The 18,043-nt window shown below is 41.7% G+C and overlaps 1 protein-coding gene across 1 annotated transcript in view; it reads right to left on the bottom strand.

Moving 5' to 3' along the window:
- nrap (nebulin-related anchoring protein) overlaps nt 1–18,043 on the bottom strand; it is a 115,481-nt gene that overhangs the window by 65,051 nt on the left and 32,387 nt on the right. Inside the window, exons 13-17 of the mRNA XM_064950953.1 lie at nt 13,460–13,573; nt 12,251–12,349; nt 9,511–9,609; nt 7,640–7,747; nt 7,384–7,485 (exon numbers count right to left, since the gene is read on the bottom strand). Coding sequence (XP_064807025.1) covers nt 7,384–7,485; nt 7,640–7,747; nt 9,511–9,609; nt 12,251–12,349; nt 13,460–13,573 — 522 coding nt within the window. The remainder of the gene's footprint in view (nt 1–7,383; nt 7,486–7,639; nt 7,748–9,510; nt 9,610–12,250; nt 12,350–13,459; nt 13,574–18,043) is intronic.

Here is an 18,043-nt window from a genome sequence, read left to right as displayed (position 1 = left end):
TACTTTCAGAATCTTAGCTAGCAAAGTAGACAAGTATTCATCATCATGACTCACGTTGACAACCGACTGGCAAATCCTTTTCAATCATTGTCACATGAAGAGAAATTGTAGATAAAACGTATCGGTGCTCATCTGCCATGGGACATAAACATTAGATAACAAGTCGGAAATCGCATATTCAGCAATGTTTGGTTTGGAAGGAATCAGTTGCAAGAGTTGCAAAGCAGTCACTGTTTTGTTTCCCCTGCCTGCAACTCGGTGGAGAAGGTGTGTGGTCCAAGTTTAACCTCTTACACTTATGGTGGCGCTATTTCATTTTTGGAAGAAAAACGTTCCCGTTTTAAACAAGATATTTTGTCACAAAAAGATGCTCGACTATGCATATAATTGCTACTGTTCGAAAGAAAACACTCTGACGTGTCCAGAAATACAAATATCTTCTCTGTGCGTGCCCTTTAACGTGAGCTTCAGGCAAAACCAAGATGACTTGGCATCCAGGAAATGACAAGGATTTTTGAGGCTCTGTCTTTCATGATCTCCTTCTATGGCTGTGAACGCAAGAGGAATGAGTCTGCCCTTTCTGTCGTTTCCCCAAGGTGTCTGCAGCATTGTGACGTATTTGTAGGCAGATCGTTGGAAGATTGACCATAAGAGACCACATTTACCACGTGTCCGCCCGGTGTCCTGCGCCGAAATTGGTGCGCAAAAGTCACCTGCCAGTATTTTTCCATGGGGCACAGAGAGAAGCAAGCTTCCACAAACTGCATGTCAATGAAGAGATATGTGAAAAAACACCTTGAGGATTGATTCCAAACAACGTTTGCCATGTTTCGGTCGATATTATGTAGTTAATCCGGAAAAAGTTTCACGTTGTAGGTGACTGCATTTTTCGGTTCGTTTCGGTAGCCAGGCGCAATGTAGAAAACGGAACGATTTCTCCTACACACAGACGCTTTCAGGAAACACTGCGCATTTGGTATGTGGCTGGGAGTCTCCTCATTGAAAACATCAGAAGCTCTTCAAAGGTAAATGATTTTATTTATTTGGTTATCTGGCTTTTGTGAAAATGTTGCGTGCTACATGCTACACAAAATGCTATGCTAGCTTTGCATACTCTTACACAAATTAGTCAATTTCTATGGTTCAAAAGCATATTTTGAAAATCTGAGATGACAGTGTTGTTAAGAAAAGGCTAAGCTTGAGAGCAAACGCATTATTTTAATTTTATTTGCGATTTTCAGAAATCGTTAACGTTGCGTTATGCTAATGAGCCTGAGGCTTAGTCACAATCCCGGATCCGGGATGGGGAGTTTCAAGAGGTTAAGGATTTAAAACATCTGTCTGAAAGGGTCTCTTTTCCAAGTTTTAAAGGATAAACATTCACACGCAACACCATGGGCCAGAAAAGGCAGAGTGTATTGGCCACGCTGTCAATCCAGCATGACTTCTACTGTGTTCAAAACAATTGGAAACTCGGAACTGGGACATCTCAGACTTCAGTGCGTTCAAGACAACTGGGAACTCGAAAAACAAACAAGCTCCAACTGGGAATTACAAGTCGGGAATTCTGGCCTCTTTCTAGAGCTCCGACCTGAAGATCACTGACGTCATGATTCAACATAGTTTTTTTTCTGAGTTCCCAGTTGTCTTTAAGGCACCATAAATCCAGACAATGTCATACTTTGATGATAAAGTTTGATTTGAGCACAGCACAACAACGGTCAGTCCAAAAATGCATTTTATGCTACTGCATACAGAGCATTCAGAAATTATTCAGACACCTTCACTTTTTCCATATTTTGTTATGTTACGGCCCTATTCTAAAATGGATCAAATTCTATATATTTTTTCTAATCAATCTACACACAATAACCCATAATGACAAAGCTAAAACAGGTTTTTAGACATTTTTGCAAATGAAATAAAAACATATCTTTTTCACGTTAGTGTTCAGACCCTTTGCTATGAGACTAAAATGTGAGCTCAGGTGCATTCTGTTTCCATTGATCCTCCTTGAGATGTTTCTACAACTTGATTGGAGTCCACCTGTGGTAAATTTAAATTGATTGTACATGATCTTGAAAGGCACACACCTGTCTATATAGGGCATGTCAGAGCAAAAACCAAGCCATGAGGTCAAAGGGACTGTCCGCAGAGCTCAGAGACAGGACTGTGTCAAGGCACATATCTGGGGAAGGGTACCCATAAATATATGCTGCATTCAAGATCCCCAAGAACACAGTGGCCTCCATCATTCTTAAATTAAGTTTGGAACCACCAAGACTCTGGCCACCCGGCCAAACTGAGCAATCGGGGGAGAAGGGCCTTGGTCAAGGAGGTGACCAAGAACCCCATGGTCACTCTAACAGAGCTCCATTGAGATGGGAGAACCTTCCAGAAGGACAAGCATCTCTGCAGCACTCCACCAATCAGGCCTTTATGGTAGAGTGGCCAGACAGAAGCCAATCCTCAGTAAAAGGCACAAGACAGCCCGCTTGGAGTTTGCCAAAAGGCACCTAAAGGACTCCCAGACCATGAGAAACAAGATTCTCTGGTCTGATTAAACCAAGATTGAACTCTTTGGCCTGAATGCCAAGCATCACGTCTCGAGGAAACCAGGAACTGCTCATCATCTGGCCAATACCATCCCTATGGTGAAGCATGGTGGTGGCAGCATCATGCTGTGGGGATGTTTTTCAGGGGCAGGGACTGGGAGACTAGTCAGGATCGAGGGAAGGCTGAACAGAGCGAATAGGACCTCAGACTGAGGGGCAAAGGTTCACCTTCCAATAGGACAACGACCCTAAGCACACAGCCAAGACAAAGCAGTAGTGGTTTTGGGACAAGTCTCTGAATGTCCTTGAGTGGCCCAGCCAGAGCCCGGACTTTAACCAGATCAAACATCTCTGGAGAGACCTGGAAATAGCTGTGCAGCAACCGTTTTGCGGGCACCTAACCAATTGTGCTATTTGTTAGTTTTTCTTCAAATTTTTTGTATTATTTTGTACGTAATGTTGCTGCTACCGTCTCTTATGACCGAACATAACTTCTGGACATCAATTACTCACCTCGACTGGACAAATATTTTTTTATTTAACTCGACGGAAATACTGCTTTCTCGAGAACGGGAGTGAAGAAAAGACAGCGGAGGTCAAGCTGAGAATTCGTAGGCAAGTGAGTAAACCTCCATTACCATCCGTTCTATTGGTCAATGTGGGTGGTTGTTGTCCTTGATGATCTTTATGGCCTTCCTGTGACATCGGGTGGTGTAGGTGTCCTGGAGGGCAGGTAGTTTGCCCCCGGTGATGCGTTGTGCAGACCTTACTACCCTCTAGAGAGCCTTACGGTTGTGGGCGGAGCAGTACAGTGGTGGTACAGCCCGACAGGATGCTCTCGAGTGTGCATCTGTAAAAGTTTGAGTGCTTTTGGTGACAAGCCGAATTTCTTCAGCCTCCTTAGGTTGAAGAGGCACTGCTGCACCTTCTTCACCACGCTGTCTGTGTGGGTGGACTTGTACTTCCGGAGCCAACAGAGATGGCCGCCTCGCTTCGCGTTCCTAGGAAACTATGCAGTTTTTTTTTTACGTGTTATTTCTTACATTAGTACCCCAGGTCATCTTAGGTTTCATTACATACAGTCGAGAAGAACTACTGAATATAAGAGCAGCGTCAACTCACCATCAGTACGACCAAGAATATGACTTTCGCGAAGCGGATCCTGTGTTCTGCCTTTCACCCAGGACAACGGAATGGATCCCGGCGACCCAAAAAAATGACTTCGTAAAAGAGGGAAACGAGGCGGTCTTCTGGTCAGACTCCGGAGACGGGCACATCGTGCACCACTCCCTAGCATTCTTCTCGCCATTGTCCAGTCTCTTGACAACAAGGTTGATGAAATCTGAGCAAGTGAAGCATTCCAGAGGGACATCAGAGACTGTAACGTTCTTTGCTTCACGGAAACATGGCTCACTGGAGAGATGCTATCGGAGTCGGTGCAGCCAGCTGGTTTCTCCAAACATCGCACCGACAGAAACAAACATCTTTCTGGTAAGAAAAGGGGCGGGGGCGTATGCCTTATGGCTAACGAGACGTGGTGTGATCACAGAAACATACAGGAACTCAAATCTTTCTGTTCACCTGATTTAGAATTCCTCACAATCAAATGTCGACCACATTATCTACCAAGAGAATTATCTTCGATTATAATCACAGCCGTATATATTCCCCCCCAAGCAGACACATCGATGGCTCTGAACGAACTTTATTTGACTCTTTGCAAACTGGAATCCATACATCCTGAGGCTGCATTCATTGTAGATGGGGATTTTAACAAGGCTAATCTGAAAACAAGACTCCCTAAATTGTATCAGCATATCGATTGCGCAACCAGGGCTGGCAAACCTTGGATCATAGTTATTCTAACTTCCGCGACGCATATAAGGCCCTGCCACGCCCTCCTTTCGGAAAAGCTGACCACGACTCCATTTTGTTGATCCCTGCCTACAGACAGAAACTAAAACAAGAAGCTCCCACGCTGAGGTCTGTCCAACGCTGGTCCGACCAATCTGATTCCACACTCCAAGGCTGCTTCCATCACGTGGACTGGGATATGTTTCGTATTGCGTCAGACAACAACATTGACAAATACGCTGATTCGGTGTGCGAGTTCATTAGAACGTGCGTTAAAGATGTCGTTCCTATAGCAACGATTAAAACATTCCCAAACCAGAAACCGCCGTGGATTGATGGCAGCATTCGCGTGAAACTGAAAGCGCGAACCACTGCTTTTAATCAGGGCAAGGTGACTGGAAACATGACCGAATACAAACAGTGCAGCTATTCCCTCCAAGGCAATCAAACAAGCTAAGCGTCAGTATAGAGACAAAGTACAATCTCAATTCAATGGCTCAGACACAAGAGGTATGTGGCAGGGTCTACAGTCAATCACGGATTACAAAAAGAAAACCAGCCCAGTCACGGACCAGGATGTCTTGCTCCCAGGCAGACTAAATAATTTTTTTGCCCGCTTTGAGGACAATACAGTGCCACTGACACGGCCTGCAACGAAAACATGTGGACTCTCCTTCACTGCAGCCGAGGTGAGTAAAACATTTAAACGTGTTAACCCTCGCAAGGCTGCAGGCCCAGACGGCATCCCCAGCCGCGCCCTCAGAGCATGCGCAGACCAGCTGGCTGGTGTGTTTACGGACATATTCAGTCAATCCCTATCTCAGTCTGCTGTTCCCACATGCTTCAAGAGGGCCACCATTGTTCCTGTTCCCAAGAAAGCTAAGGTAACTGAGCTAAACGACTACCGCCCCGTAGCACTCACTTCCGTCATCATGAAGTGCTTTGAGAGACTAGTCAAGGACCATATCACCTCCACCCTACCTGACACCCTAGACCCACTCCAATTTGCTTACCGCCCAAATAGGTCCACAGACGATGCAATCTCAACCACACTGCACACTGCCCTAACCCATCTGGACAAGAGGAATACCTATGTGAGAATGCTGTTCATCGACTACAGCTCGGCATTTAACACCATAGTACCCTCCAAGCTCGTCATCAAGCTCGAGACCCTGGGTCTCGACCCCGCCCTGTGCAACTGGGTACTGGACTTCCTGGCGGGCCGCCCCCAGGTGGTGAGGGTAGGCAACAACATCTCCACCCCGCTGATCCTAAACACTGGGGCCCCACAAGGGTGCGTTCTGAGCCCTCAGGAAAATAACCTCACACTCAACGTCAACAAAACTAAGGAGATGATTGTGGACTTCAGGAAACAGCAGAGGGAACACCCCCCTATCCACATCGATAGAACAGTAGTGGAGAGGGTAGTAAGTTTTAAGTTCCTCGGCATACACAATACAGACAAACTGAATTGGTCCACCCACACAGACAGCATCGTGAAGAAGGCGCAGCAGCGCCTCTTCAACCTCAGGAGGCTGAAGAAATTTGGCTTGTCACCAAAAGCTCTCACAAACTTCTACAGATGCACAATCGAGAGCATCCTGGCGGGCTGTATCACCGCCTGGTACGGCAACAGCTCCGCCCACAACCGTAAGGCTCTCCAGAGGGTAGTGAGGTCTGCACAACGCATCACCAGGGCAAACTACCTGCCCTCCAGGACACCTACACCACCCGATGTTACAGGAAGGCCATAAAGATCATCAAGGACAACAACCACCCGAGCCACTGCCTGTTCACCCCGCTACCATCCAGAAGACGAGGTCAGTACAGGTGCATCAAAGCTGGGACCGAGAGACTGAAAAACAGCTTCTATCTCAAGGCCATCAGACTGTTAAACAGCAACCACTAACATTGAGTGGCTGCTGCCAACACACTGACTCAACTCCAGCCACTTTATTAATGGGAATTGATGGGAAATTATGTAAAATATATCACTAGCCACTTTAAACAATGCTACCTAATATAATGTTTACATACCCTACATTATTCATCTCATATGTATACGTATATACTGTACTCTGTATTGTCCTCAAAGCGAGCAAAGAAGTTATTTAGTCCTTCTGGGAGCAAGACATCCTGGTCCGCAATGGGGCTGGTTTTCTTTTTGTAATCCGTGATTGACTGTAGACCCTTCCACATACCTATTGTGTCACAGCTGTTGAATTGCGACAATACTTTGTCTCTATCCTGACACTTAGCTTGTTTGATTGCCTTGCGGAGGGAGTAGCTACACTGTTTGTCATGTTTCCGGTCACCTTGCCCTGATTAAAAGCAGTGGTTTGCGCTTTCAGTTTCGCGCGAATGCTGCCATCAATCCACGGTTTCTGGTTTGGGAATGTTTTAATAGTTGCTATGGGTACGACATCGCCAATGCACTTTCTAATAAACTCGCTCACCGAATCAGCGTACTCGTCAGTGTTGTTGTTGGACGCAATGTGAAACATATCCCAATCCACGTGATCGAAGCAGTCTTGAAGCGTGGAATCAGATTGGTCAGACCAGCGTTGAACAGACCTGAGCACGGGAGCTTCCTGTTTTTAGTTTCTGTCTGTAGGCTGAAAGCAACAAAATGGAGTCGTGGTCAAGATTTTCCGAAAGGATGGCGGGGGAGGGCCTTATATGCATCGCGGAAGTTAGAATAACAATGATCCAGGGTTTTACCAGCCCTGGTTGCACAATCGATATGCTGATAGAATTTAGGAGTCTTGTTTTCAGATAAGCCTTGTTAAAATCCCCAGCTCCAATGAACAAGCCAGTATCCCTTTCATTGCTGCTTGCAGCTATAATCATTATCATATGAAACATTTCATCTCAAATCCAAACTGCTGGAGTATAGGTTCAAATTAAAAATGTTAGCTTCACTGTCCAAATACATATGGTGCAACAGCATGTTTATTGTGTGTCATATTCTTACCTCACTGGTCATCTTGGACGCCTGAAGAGAGTGCAGGGTCTTGGAGTCACTGACATTGCTTGTCTTATCTTTATTTTTCATGAAGGACTCTTTGTACTTAATCTGTAACACACAGCCACCCCCCAAATCACATCAGCCAGTCACTTATAATCAGATGACCAATCCCTCCCTCATTCTTATCCACTAATATCTCATTCTCATTACATAAGAAAGGACTGTTCTGTGGGAGTACCAGCTACAGGAAGGGAATGCTTACATCACTGGCCAGGTCCCGAGATGCTTTGGCAGCCTTGACGGTCAGCGTGTCCAGGCCGATGTCACATGTTTTGGACTTGGTCTTCTCCCAGTCCTCCTTGTATTTGATCTGGAATCATGTATATAAATAAAAACTACAGCAACCCTTATTCATATGGTATGTGTATAACCCTTTCGGAATGTAGTGCATTCTGAACATATTCACACCCCTTGACCTTTTCCACATGTTATTACATTATAGCCTTATTCTAAAATGTTTTTTTTCCCTCATCAATCTACACACAGTAACCCTATAATGACAAAACAAAAACTATTTTCTGTGAAATTTTTACAAAATATCTACTGAAATATCACATTTTACACAAGTATTCAAACCCTTTACCAAGTACTTCATTGAAGCACCTTTAGCAATGATTATAGCATTGAGTTTTCGTAGGTATGATGCTACAGCTTGGCACACCTGTATTTGGAGAGTTTCTCCCATTCTTCTCTGCAGATCCTCTCAAGCGCTGTCACGTTGAATGGAGAGTGTCACTGCACAGCAATTTTCAGGTCCCTCCAGAGATGTTGATCGGGTTCAAGTCCGGGCTCTGGCTGAGCCACTCACGGACATTCAGAGACTTGTCCTGAAGCCACTCCTGCACTGTTTTGGCTGTGTGCTTAAGGTCCTTGTCCTGTTGGAAGGTGGACCATTGCCCCGGTTTGAGGTCCTGAGCGCTCTAAAGCAGGTTTTCATCAAGGTTCTCTTAGTGCTTTGCACCGTTCATCTTTCACTTGATCCTGACTAGTATCCCAGTCCCTGCCGCTGAAAAACATCCCCACAGCATGATGCTGCCACCACCATGCTTTACCGTAGGGATGGTGTCAGGTTTCCTCCAGACGTGACGCCTTCAAATCAGGTCAAAGAATTCAATCTTGGATTCATCAGACCAGAGAATCTTGTTTCTCATGGTCCGCATCCTTTAGATGCATTTTGGCAAACTCCAAGCGGGCTGTCACGTTCCTTTTACTGAGGAGTGGCTTCCGCCTGGCTACTCTACCATAAAGGCCTGATTGGTGATGGGCTGCATAGATAGTTGTCCTTCTGGAAGGTTCTCCCATCTCCACAGAGGCACTCTAGAGCTCTGTCAGAGTGACCATCGGGTTCATGGTCACCTGCCTGACCAAGGCCTTTCTCCCCTGATTGCTAAGTTTGACCAGGCGGCCAGCTCTAGGAAGAGTCTTGGTGGTTCCAAACTTCTTCCATTTATGAATGATGGAGGCCACTGTGTTCTTGGGGACCTTCAGTGCTGCATAAATGTCTTGGTACCTTTCCCCATATCTGTTCCTTGATGCAATCCTGTCTCGGCGCTCGACGGACAATTCCTTCAACCTCATGGCTTGGTTTTTGCTCTAACATGCACTGTCAACAGTGGGATCTTACATAGACAGGTGTGTCCCTTTCCAAATCATGTCCAATCAATTGAATTCACCACAGGTGGACTCCAATCAAGTTGAGAAACATCTCAAGGATGATCAATGGAAACAGGATGCACCGGAGCTCAATTTCGAGTCTCATAGCAAAGGGTCTGAATATTTACGCAAATAATAATAACTTTGCAAAAATGTCAACCTGTTTTTGCTTTGTCATTATGGGCAATTGTGTGTAGTTTAATGAGAATCAAAAAATATTTAATTAATTTTGGAATAAGGCTGTAAACGTAACAAAATGTGGAAAAAGTCAAGGGGTCTGAATACTTTCCAAATGCACTTTATATGCAAATGCGGAGCGAAAGCTATGTTGTTTGTATGTACTGTATACAGTGTAATGTTTGGTATAGACCGTGGCGTGATAGAAAGATAGTGTACATGTCTATCTTTGGCTATACTTGCATTGCTGAGTTGTTGAGCGTTGATCCTGGCCTGGACGATTTGAGGGGTATCTGTCACCGAGCTGTACTTGACTTGGTCAATGTGTTGTCTGTAGTTAACCTACATGGGGGAATCAGAGATATCAAGTTAGGTTTCCTTGATATTATGAAAGGGGTTCCGCATAGGTTGGTTTTGTTTCCAGTACTTTTTACTATATACATTAACAATATTGGTTTGTCTGTAAAAAATTGTAACCTACAAGTAGGGCTGTTATGGTGCCCATATTACCGCCGCATCTGTGGTCAAGAGTCATGATGGCAGTCAAATTTCACATAACCTGCAGTCACTAATTAGGCTTCTCCAAACTCTGATGCTGCTGATGGTCAATAGTAGCCTAGTATACTTGATAACTGCCTGGTACTCAGCATTCTATTGTCCCACTAATCACTCTGACAATGAAAATGTTATTGAAAATCTACTCAAACACTTCATGAGAGCCCATGAGCTCGTGCTGCGCAACATTTCTATAGGCTATGCAATTGCTTGAGAAAACTAAGTGATGGCCTCTATTAAAAAGAGGAGGATCCCATCAGTTTGTATAGGCTAGGACTACTATATTTATTTCTCAACTTTCCTAATATTAAGCACATTGCTTATCTTTACAACAGGAGCATAGCCTACCTGGCTGGCATGAAAATGAACCACGGGGAAAGTGTTCCTCCATTCACTATTTAAGTGCATAGATGACATGTATTTTCCCCCTGACCCTGTTTCGAGATAGGTGCATGATAAAGGTGCATGATAATGGTCCATTCTAAATCTAAACAAATTTCACACATATATATTATTTAGTATTTTTCAAGACCTGACCAAAACAATTATAGTCTGGTGGGTGACAATATTAGCTTTGCCTTAAAGCTTGTGTGCATCTTTTTAAAAGAGTCGCACACCTCATGTAGCCTAGCCAACAGATTTAAAGTGGCAAAATAACTTCTTGAAATTAAGTACATGAATCCGTTTTACAAAGGGTGTAGAGCCCAACTGGCATACATACGCAGCACGTGAGTTTCAAGTTTGGGGAATTTTCACTTTCACCATACAAATTCACCTTTATAATAAAAGCATTACATGCATAATCACATTTGCCGCCACTTTTGAGAATGGTGTTTTCCCGCTAATGGAACACTTGATTTAATTCATTTCTCTTTTTATTTACAAGTCTATTTTATAAAAACTCCCACCGTACCTAACATCATTAATAACCTTCAGATGTATGGTACCATACCTAGTCTCAGGGATGGCTAACTCTGGAAATCCCACCATATCTAACATCATTAATAACCTTCAGACGTATGCTACCATACCTAGTCTCAGGGATGGCTAACGCTGGAAATCCCACCGTACCTAACATCATTAATAACCTTCAGACGTATGCTACCATACCTAGTCTCAGGGATGGCTAACTCTGGAAATCCCACCGTACCTAACATCATTAATAACCTTCAGATGTATGGTACCATACATAGTCTCAGGGATGGCTAACTCTGGAAATCCCACCGTACCTAACATCATTAATAACCTTCAGATGTATGGCACCATACCTAGTCTCAGGGATGGCTAACTCTGGAAATCCCACCGTACCTAACATCATTAATAACCTTCAGATGTATGGCACCATACCTAGTCTCAGGGATGGCTAACTCTGGAAATCCCACCATACCTAACATCATTAATAACCTTCAGACGTATGGCACCATACCTAGTCTCAGGGATGGCTAACTCTGGAAATCCCACCATACCTAACATCATTAATAACCTTCAGACGTATGGTACCATACCTAGTCTCAGGGATGGCTAACTCTGGAAATCCCACCGTACCTAACATCATTAATAACCTTCAGATGTATGGCACCATACCTAGTCTCAGGGATGGCTAACTCTGGAAATCCCACCGTACCTAACATCATTAATAACCTTCAGACGTATGCTACCATACCTAGTCTCAGGGATGGCTAACTCTGGAAATCCCACCGTACCTAACATCATTAATAACCTTCAGATGTATGGTACCATACCTAGTCTCAGAGATGGCTAACTCTGGAAATCCCACCGTACCTAACATCATTAATAACCTTCAGATGTATGGCACCATACCTAGTCTCAGGGATGGCTAACTCTGGAAATCCCTTCGGTCTCCCCCAAGTAAGGTAAATCAGCTTTTAGTTTCTTAGCATCCCATGTTCCCAAAGTTCCTAACAACTGGATGTACTGGTCCCACTCAGGTAGTTCAAAATATTGATTGGGGACCTCTTTGCTGAGGAATGTGATTGTTTTTCTTGAGTGTGTTTGTAATGTTGTATATTTGTATTCTATAGTAATTTGTAAATTGTGTTTATGCAGAGCTCCCTTGTGAAAGAGACCTTGTTCTCAATGAGATTCCCTGTTAAAATAAAGATGAAATAAAGTGGTATATTGCAGTATTGCTTATTTGTGTGTGTGTGTGTGTGTGTGTGTGTGTGTGTGTGTGTGTGTGTGTGTGTGTGTGTGTGTGTGTGTGTGTGTGTGTGTGTGTGTGTGTGTGTGTGTGTGTGTGTGTGTGTGTGTGTATTAGCTTGTTCAGCATTGGGTCAGGTAAGGTTAGACAAATAGCTGAATGATTTAACGGTGAAACGTGTCAGAAGGACATTTATTAATCAATGTCAAACATGCAACAGTGTCTCACCCCCCTCCCCCACATCAAAAAGCATCAAGAAGGACTTACATTGCTGAGTTGTTGAGCGTTGATCCTGGCTTGGACGATGTCAGGGGTATCTGTCACCGAGCTGTACTTGACTTGGTCAATGTGCTGTCTGTAGTTCTTCTACATGGGAAGATGAGAGATGCAATAAATGATTAATGTATCAGGGTAGAAAGACACAGTATGTAAAGACATCTGTAGTGCTGCCTCTGAACATATTTTTTTCTACCCCTGAGTTATTTGAATCCTGTGGTAAAGATAATGGCCCCCAAAACCATAGAATGTGGGCTGTGTTAGGTGTGAGACTTACGCACACAGTTGACAAACAAGTTCAGGGCAGTGGTAGAACTTTATGAAAGTTAGCAATTGTGCCTGATAAAATGGGTCCTTAATATTTCAAAACGAAACGCATTGTATTAGGGACAAATGATTCACTAATCCCTAAACCTCAACTAAATCTTGTAATAAATCATGTGGAAATTGAGAAAGGTAAGGTGACTAAATTGTCATGGTAAAAACATATTGATACAACAGTAGCTATGATGGCGAGAAGTCTGTCCATAATACAGTACTACATAGAGCCATGAGTCATGAGTATTCCACATCAAGTAACTCATGCAAGTAGTAATATTAGATTTTTTTAAATTATAAATATACACCTTATGGAACAGTGGGACTGTGAAGCAACACAAACATAGGCACTGAGACATGCAACCACACACACAAGATAACATATGCACTATACACACACGTACACATGGATTTGTGTATTAGATATGTGGTAGTAGAGTAGGGGCCTGAGGGAACACACTTAATGTGTTGTGAAATCTGTTGTGAAGTATTGTAATGTTTTGAAAATTGTATAAATGCCTTAATTTTGCTGAACCCCAGGAGGAGTAGCAGCTGCCAAGGGACCCATAATAAATACAAATACATAATGAGCAGAATTGAGAAGATGTGAAGTCAACGGTGCGTTTATGATTTAGATGTCATGGGTTGAGCTCACTCTATATATTAGTCTAGTTTAATGGATGATCCACATTTAAAATGGTTTACCCAGCTACTCGACCCCCTTAAGTTGGCCTCTTTAAAATAGCCCACTTTTGAATTATACAGTCCTCAAGAGGAACCCTTTGGGTTTTTCTATCTGCGAAAGCACCCTGTTAACTGGTTTTGGTTACTATGTCCAGTATGAGAGCCAGGTTAAACTTATGAGGCGAAGGGGAAACTCACGTCCTTGAGTGGATCCAGTTTCCTCTGACTCTGGTAGCCTGGTGTGATGGTGGCTGGGTAGTTGTATTCCACATGGTCAGTTTTTTCCTGCTCATACTCCTGCTTGTAGGCAATCTGCAGGTCACAGAAACATTTGAATTAACGTTATTGATCCCCAGCAGTACCAATACAGGCATGCATGAGACAGAACACATAGATGTGAGTACTGATGGCTGATAGGCATTATATGTGCCACATTTACCAATTAAATAAACAACACCATAAAAAAGATTCATAAAGAAAGAACCTGTGTGGCTCAGTCCTGTGAGGCTAAATTGGTAGAGTATGGCACTTGCAACTTCAGGATAATGGGTTCTATTCGCACTGGGGCCACCCACATGAAAATGTGTACATGTGTAACAGGTAGGGCCTCAGATGGTCAATCTTAAAAGGTTCTGATTAATTTCCTGACTTCCCTATTTAAAGTGAATTCTAATCAGGCACTTGGAGAGACTCCTTTACCTTGGGTCATATTAATGTGCCTGCTTTGTTTGAATAAGGTTGAACATCATGGTGAAGCTGAAGTAGACCGCTCAAGGTGGTTCTTGGTGAAACTGACGTGACTCTAAGGATGCACTAATTGTAATTGCTTATCCAACCTCTGTTTTTTCTTTGTTAATGTGTCATTCCACGATTAGAGTGCCTTTTTGTAAAAAATAACTATATTTCACGCAATTTTAACATTCTGTTAAAAAGATCACATGTTCAACTTCATAACAAACATGCTTTTCTAGCTCAAATTTAGAAAACATTTTATAAACGAGGGACAGTCCAAAAGGGGGATTTTCAGAGAAAACAAATAACTTAATTTAATAAATAAAAAACTGCTATTGGAATTTTATATGTTATGTTATGTTTAGTAAGGGGAACATATGTATGTGATCCAACTGTTAGATTAAGTGTTTCATCAAAATGTATACGCATAATTCCTGAGAGACATAGAAGGCACTATTCGTGGAACGACGATCCTAAACTAAGAATTAGAGCCACTTCCCACGGTGTTGCAGTGCAGTGCCAGGATAATTGTAGAACTTATTGAGTGAACCTGCTTTTTGATAACCTAAAAGTGAGACTTATTGCGTAAACACGCATGTGTAATTGGTGACAGTTTCAATTGACTATTGGGTACATCCTAACAATTTCTATTCTAACCTAATCAATGACTTATCCTTGTAATACAGTTGCAATTGTGGTAGAGTTGGTCTTAAAGAAACAATGTATATTTTTTACAAGAAACCTTAGTATTGCTCAACAACAGAATTCTATTTTTCTAAATAAAAGCTTTTTTTGTATTCTGGTGTACTTCTATAATTTATTTGATAGGCCTGTGTTAGGAGCCTTAGTTTGGAGCTACCCTTTGCTCCTGTCTAAACTAATGGGTGGCATAGTGTAGCTAATGTCTATCTGGTCACACATACACTACTGTAAGTCACTTTGGATAAAGGTGTCTGCTAAATTAAGTATATGGTGCCTTCAGAAAATATTCACACCCCTTTAAATTTTTTCACATTTTGTTATGTTACAGTCTGCATTTAAAATGGATTGATTGAATTGAAATTTTGTGTCACTGATCTACACACAATACCCCATAACATTGAAGTGGAATTTTGTTTGTGGAACATTTTTTAAATTAATACAAATTTAAAGCTTGAAGGTCTTCAGGGGAGAAGTATTCAACACATTTTTGTTATGGCAATACCTAAAAAAGTTAAGGAGTACAAATGTGTTTGACAAATCACATACAGTTGAAGTCGGAAGTGTACATACACCTTAGCCAAATACATTTAAACTCAGTTTTTTACAATTCCTGACATTGAATCCTAGTAAAAAAATCTGTCTTTTTAATTTTAAAATTATTTTTTTAAACAAAAAACACAAGCAAGGGGTAACATTAAAGTATTAGAACATGAAGGACAAACAATACAGCATCAAGACACTATCAAACATGTATCAGTCTTTCCGCAGCAGAGCCATCCTTATGTGTGAGGGTGCGTGTGCATGATAGTGATATAAAATATGTCATAGTTTCCTTTTTCATGATCACAATCTTGTGAAACACGAACCCTCAAAGATCCCCTTACAGTTCCCCAATAGCTGTCCCTCAACCATTCGAGACCCCTCCAACAGTCCCCCTCCCTCCCCGAAGAAAAGAAAATACAATTAGTTCCATTCCCCCAAGAACCCCCAATGCACCAACAACCAAGAGAATGAACTAAAGAGAAAAAAGGAAAAGACAGAAAACAACAACGCAAAATAAATTATACAAAATAATACATTTAAAACAAAGAACATCAAGGACACCTAAAATCATAACAGCAATGCCAACTGTATATGTTTGTGTGCATGTCTGGCACTATTACATGTATGTGTGTGTTCTTGTATGTGTTTGTTTGAATGAGAGTGTGTGTATATGCATGTGTACAAACACATGCACGGCATCAGGCTCAGGCAAACCGGCATTAGTTGTAAAAACACTGCCACTTAGTGTCATTCAAATGTACTTATTATTATTTTGACTTTTTTTCCTTTATCTTTTGACCATCATTCTCTCTCACACACAGCAACTCCACTCCCACTTGTCTCCAATTCCACATACCAACCCTCAGCCCATCCCATCTACCTCTGCTGGCCACTCACTTTGTGTTTCTACACAACACATATCTTTCAACTATCCTATGATGTTTAACGTACAATTTCAATTGATCTAATCGAATATAATCTACAGATTGCGTAGATTTACTTTTACTAAGAGTATTAGTATATTAGTCATTGACTGACCCGGTCTCTCCAGATCTCCTAACAGTACTATTTTTAGGGTAAATTTTAGATCAATGCTATGCATTTTCAGCCATTCCTGAACCTGAGAAAAGAAACAGGCTACCTGAGGGCAATACCAAAATAAATGGTCTATTGATTCTGTATCCTCACAACAAAATCTGCAGAGCTTCGATGATTTTATGCCCCAAATATTCAACATTTTGTTGGTGGCAAGAATTCTATATAATAATTTTAGCTGAAAAGCACAAAGTCTTGAATCTTGCGTTGTTTTATATATCAACTCATACACCCTGTACCATGGAATGGGTACATCAAAAATCTCTTCCCAACTATTTGTCAACATCCTGGTCCTCAAATGAAACTGGTATACTTTCCTATTTATGCTATTTTTATTCCTCCGAAAGTTTTGATCTTTTATATTGGGCAGACAGACCAGTTCACTACCTCCTCCCGCTCCCACCCGCCTCCCCCATTTTTGGGGCAATGCTGCAATCAATTGGTTGTACTCTTGGATTGAGCAGACCTTCCCATACAATTCTGATCACTCCATAATTCTAACATTACAATTTACAATATCATTCAAGAGCAAAATACCCTTTTCAAACATCTTTCCCATAAATACAGGTATTTTATCAACCAGCACTTGAGTTCAGCCATAATATTTGTTGTAATATTTGTTCTATCTTTTCAGGGGGATGAAATTGAAATTGTAGCCAGCTCTGCAATGTTGGTTTGAAAAAGACAGATACTTTGAAAAAAGTACAATTTTCAATTTTTGAACAATGGATGAGCTTTTCTTATTAATCTACTTGAGAACCATTTAGGGTTCAAATAAAACTTTTGAATAAGTGAAGCTTTTAGAGAGAGGTTTAGTGCTTTTATATTTAATAATCTCAACCTACCCAATTGATATTCATTATATAGATAGGCACGTTTTATTTTGTCTGGTTTAGCGTCCCAGATAAAGCAAAATATTTTTTGCTCATATGATTTGAAAAACGAATCATCAGGAATAGGCAGCGCCATAAGTAAGTGAGTAAACTAAGATATGACTAAGGAGTTAATCAGGGTAATCTTTCCCTAAATAGACAGGTATTTACCTCTCTGGTTGCAGGATCTTGTCTATTTTTACAAGTTTTCTATTGAAATTCATTGTGGAGAGCTTATTTACATCTTTTGTGATAGGAATACCGAGTATGTCTACTCCACCATCAGCCCATTTTATAGGTAAGCTGCAGGGTAATGTAAAAGTTGTATTTTTTAAGGATCCAATACGTAATATTGTACACTTATCATAATTAGGTTTCAGTCCAGAGAGTACAGAAAAGTTATCTATATCTTTAATGAGACATTGCAGGGATCTAGCTTGCAGACTTAACATAAAACTTGAGTCATCACAATACATGGACACCTTTGTTTTTAAGCCTTGGATATCTAATCCTCTGTTGTTATTGGATCTGATTTTAATAGCTAGCATTTCCATGGCCATAACGAATAGATATGGTGACAGTGGACACCCTTGTTTAACACCTCTTGACAATTCAAAGCTCTCTGAGAAGTAGCCATGATTTACTATTTTACACCTGGGGTTGCTATACATAATTTTTTACCCATTCTATAGGAGAATTACCGAAATTGAAAAAATCCAGGCATTTATAAATAAAGTCCAGTCTTACTTAATCAAATGCCTTTTCAAAATCCGCTATAAATACCATTCCTGGCTTCTTATATGTTTCATGATGTTCTATTATTTCTAGTACTTGTCGT

Source organism: Oncorhynchus masou, chromosome 31 (genome assembly GCF_036934945.1).
Source record: "Oncorhynchus masou masou isolate Uvic2021 chromosome 31, UVic_Omas_1.1, whole genome shotgun sequence".
NCBI classification, from domain to species: Eukaryota; Metazoa; Chordata; class Actinopteri; order Salmoniformes; family Salmonidae; genus Oncorhynchus; species Oncorhynchus masou.
Note: the sequence above shows the minus strand (reverse complement) of the source record. Positions and strands in the feature narration are given on the sequence as shown.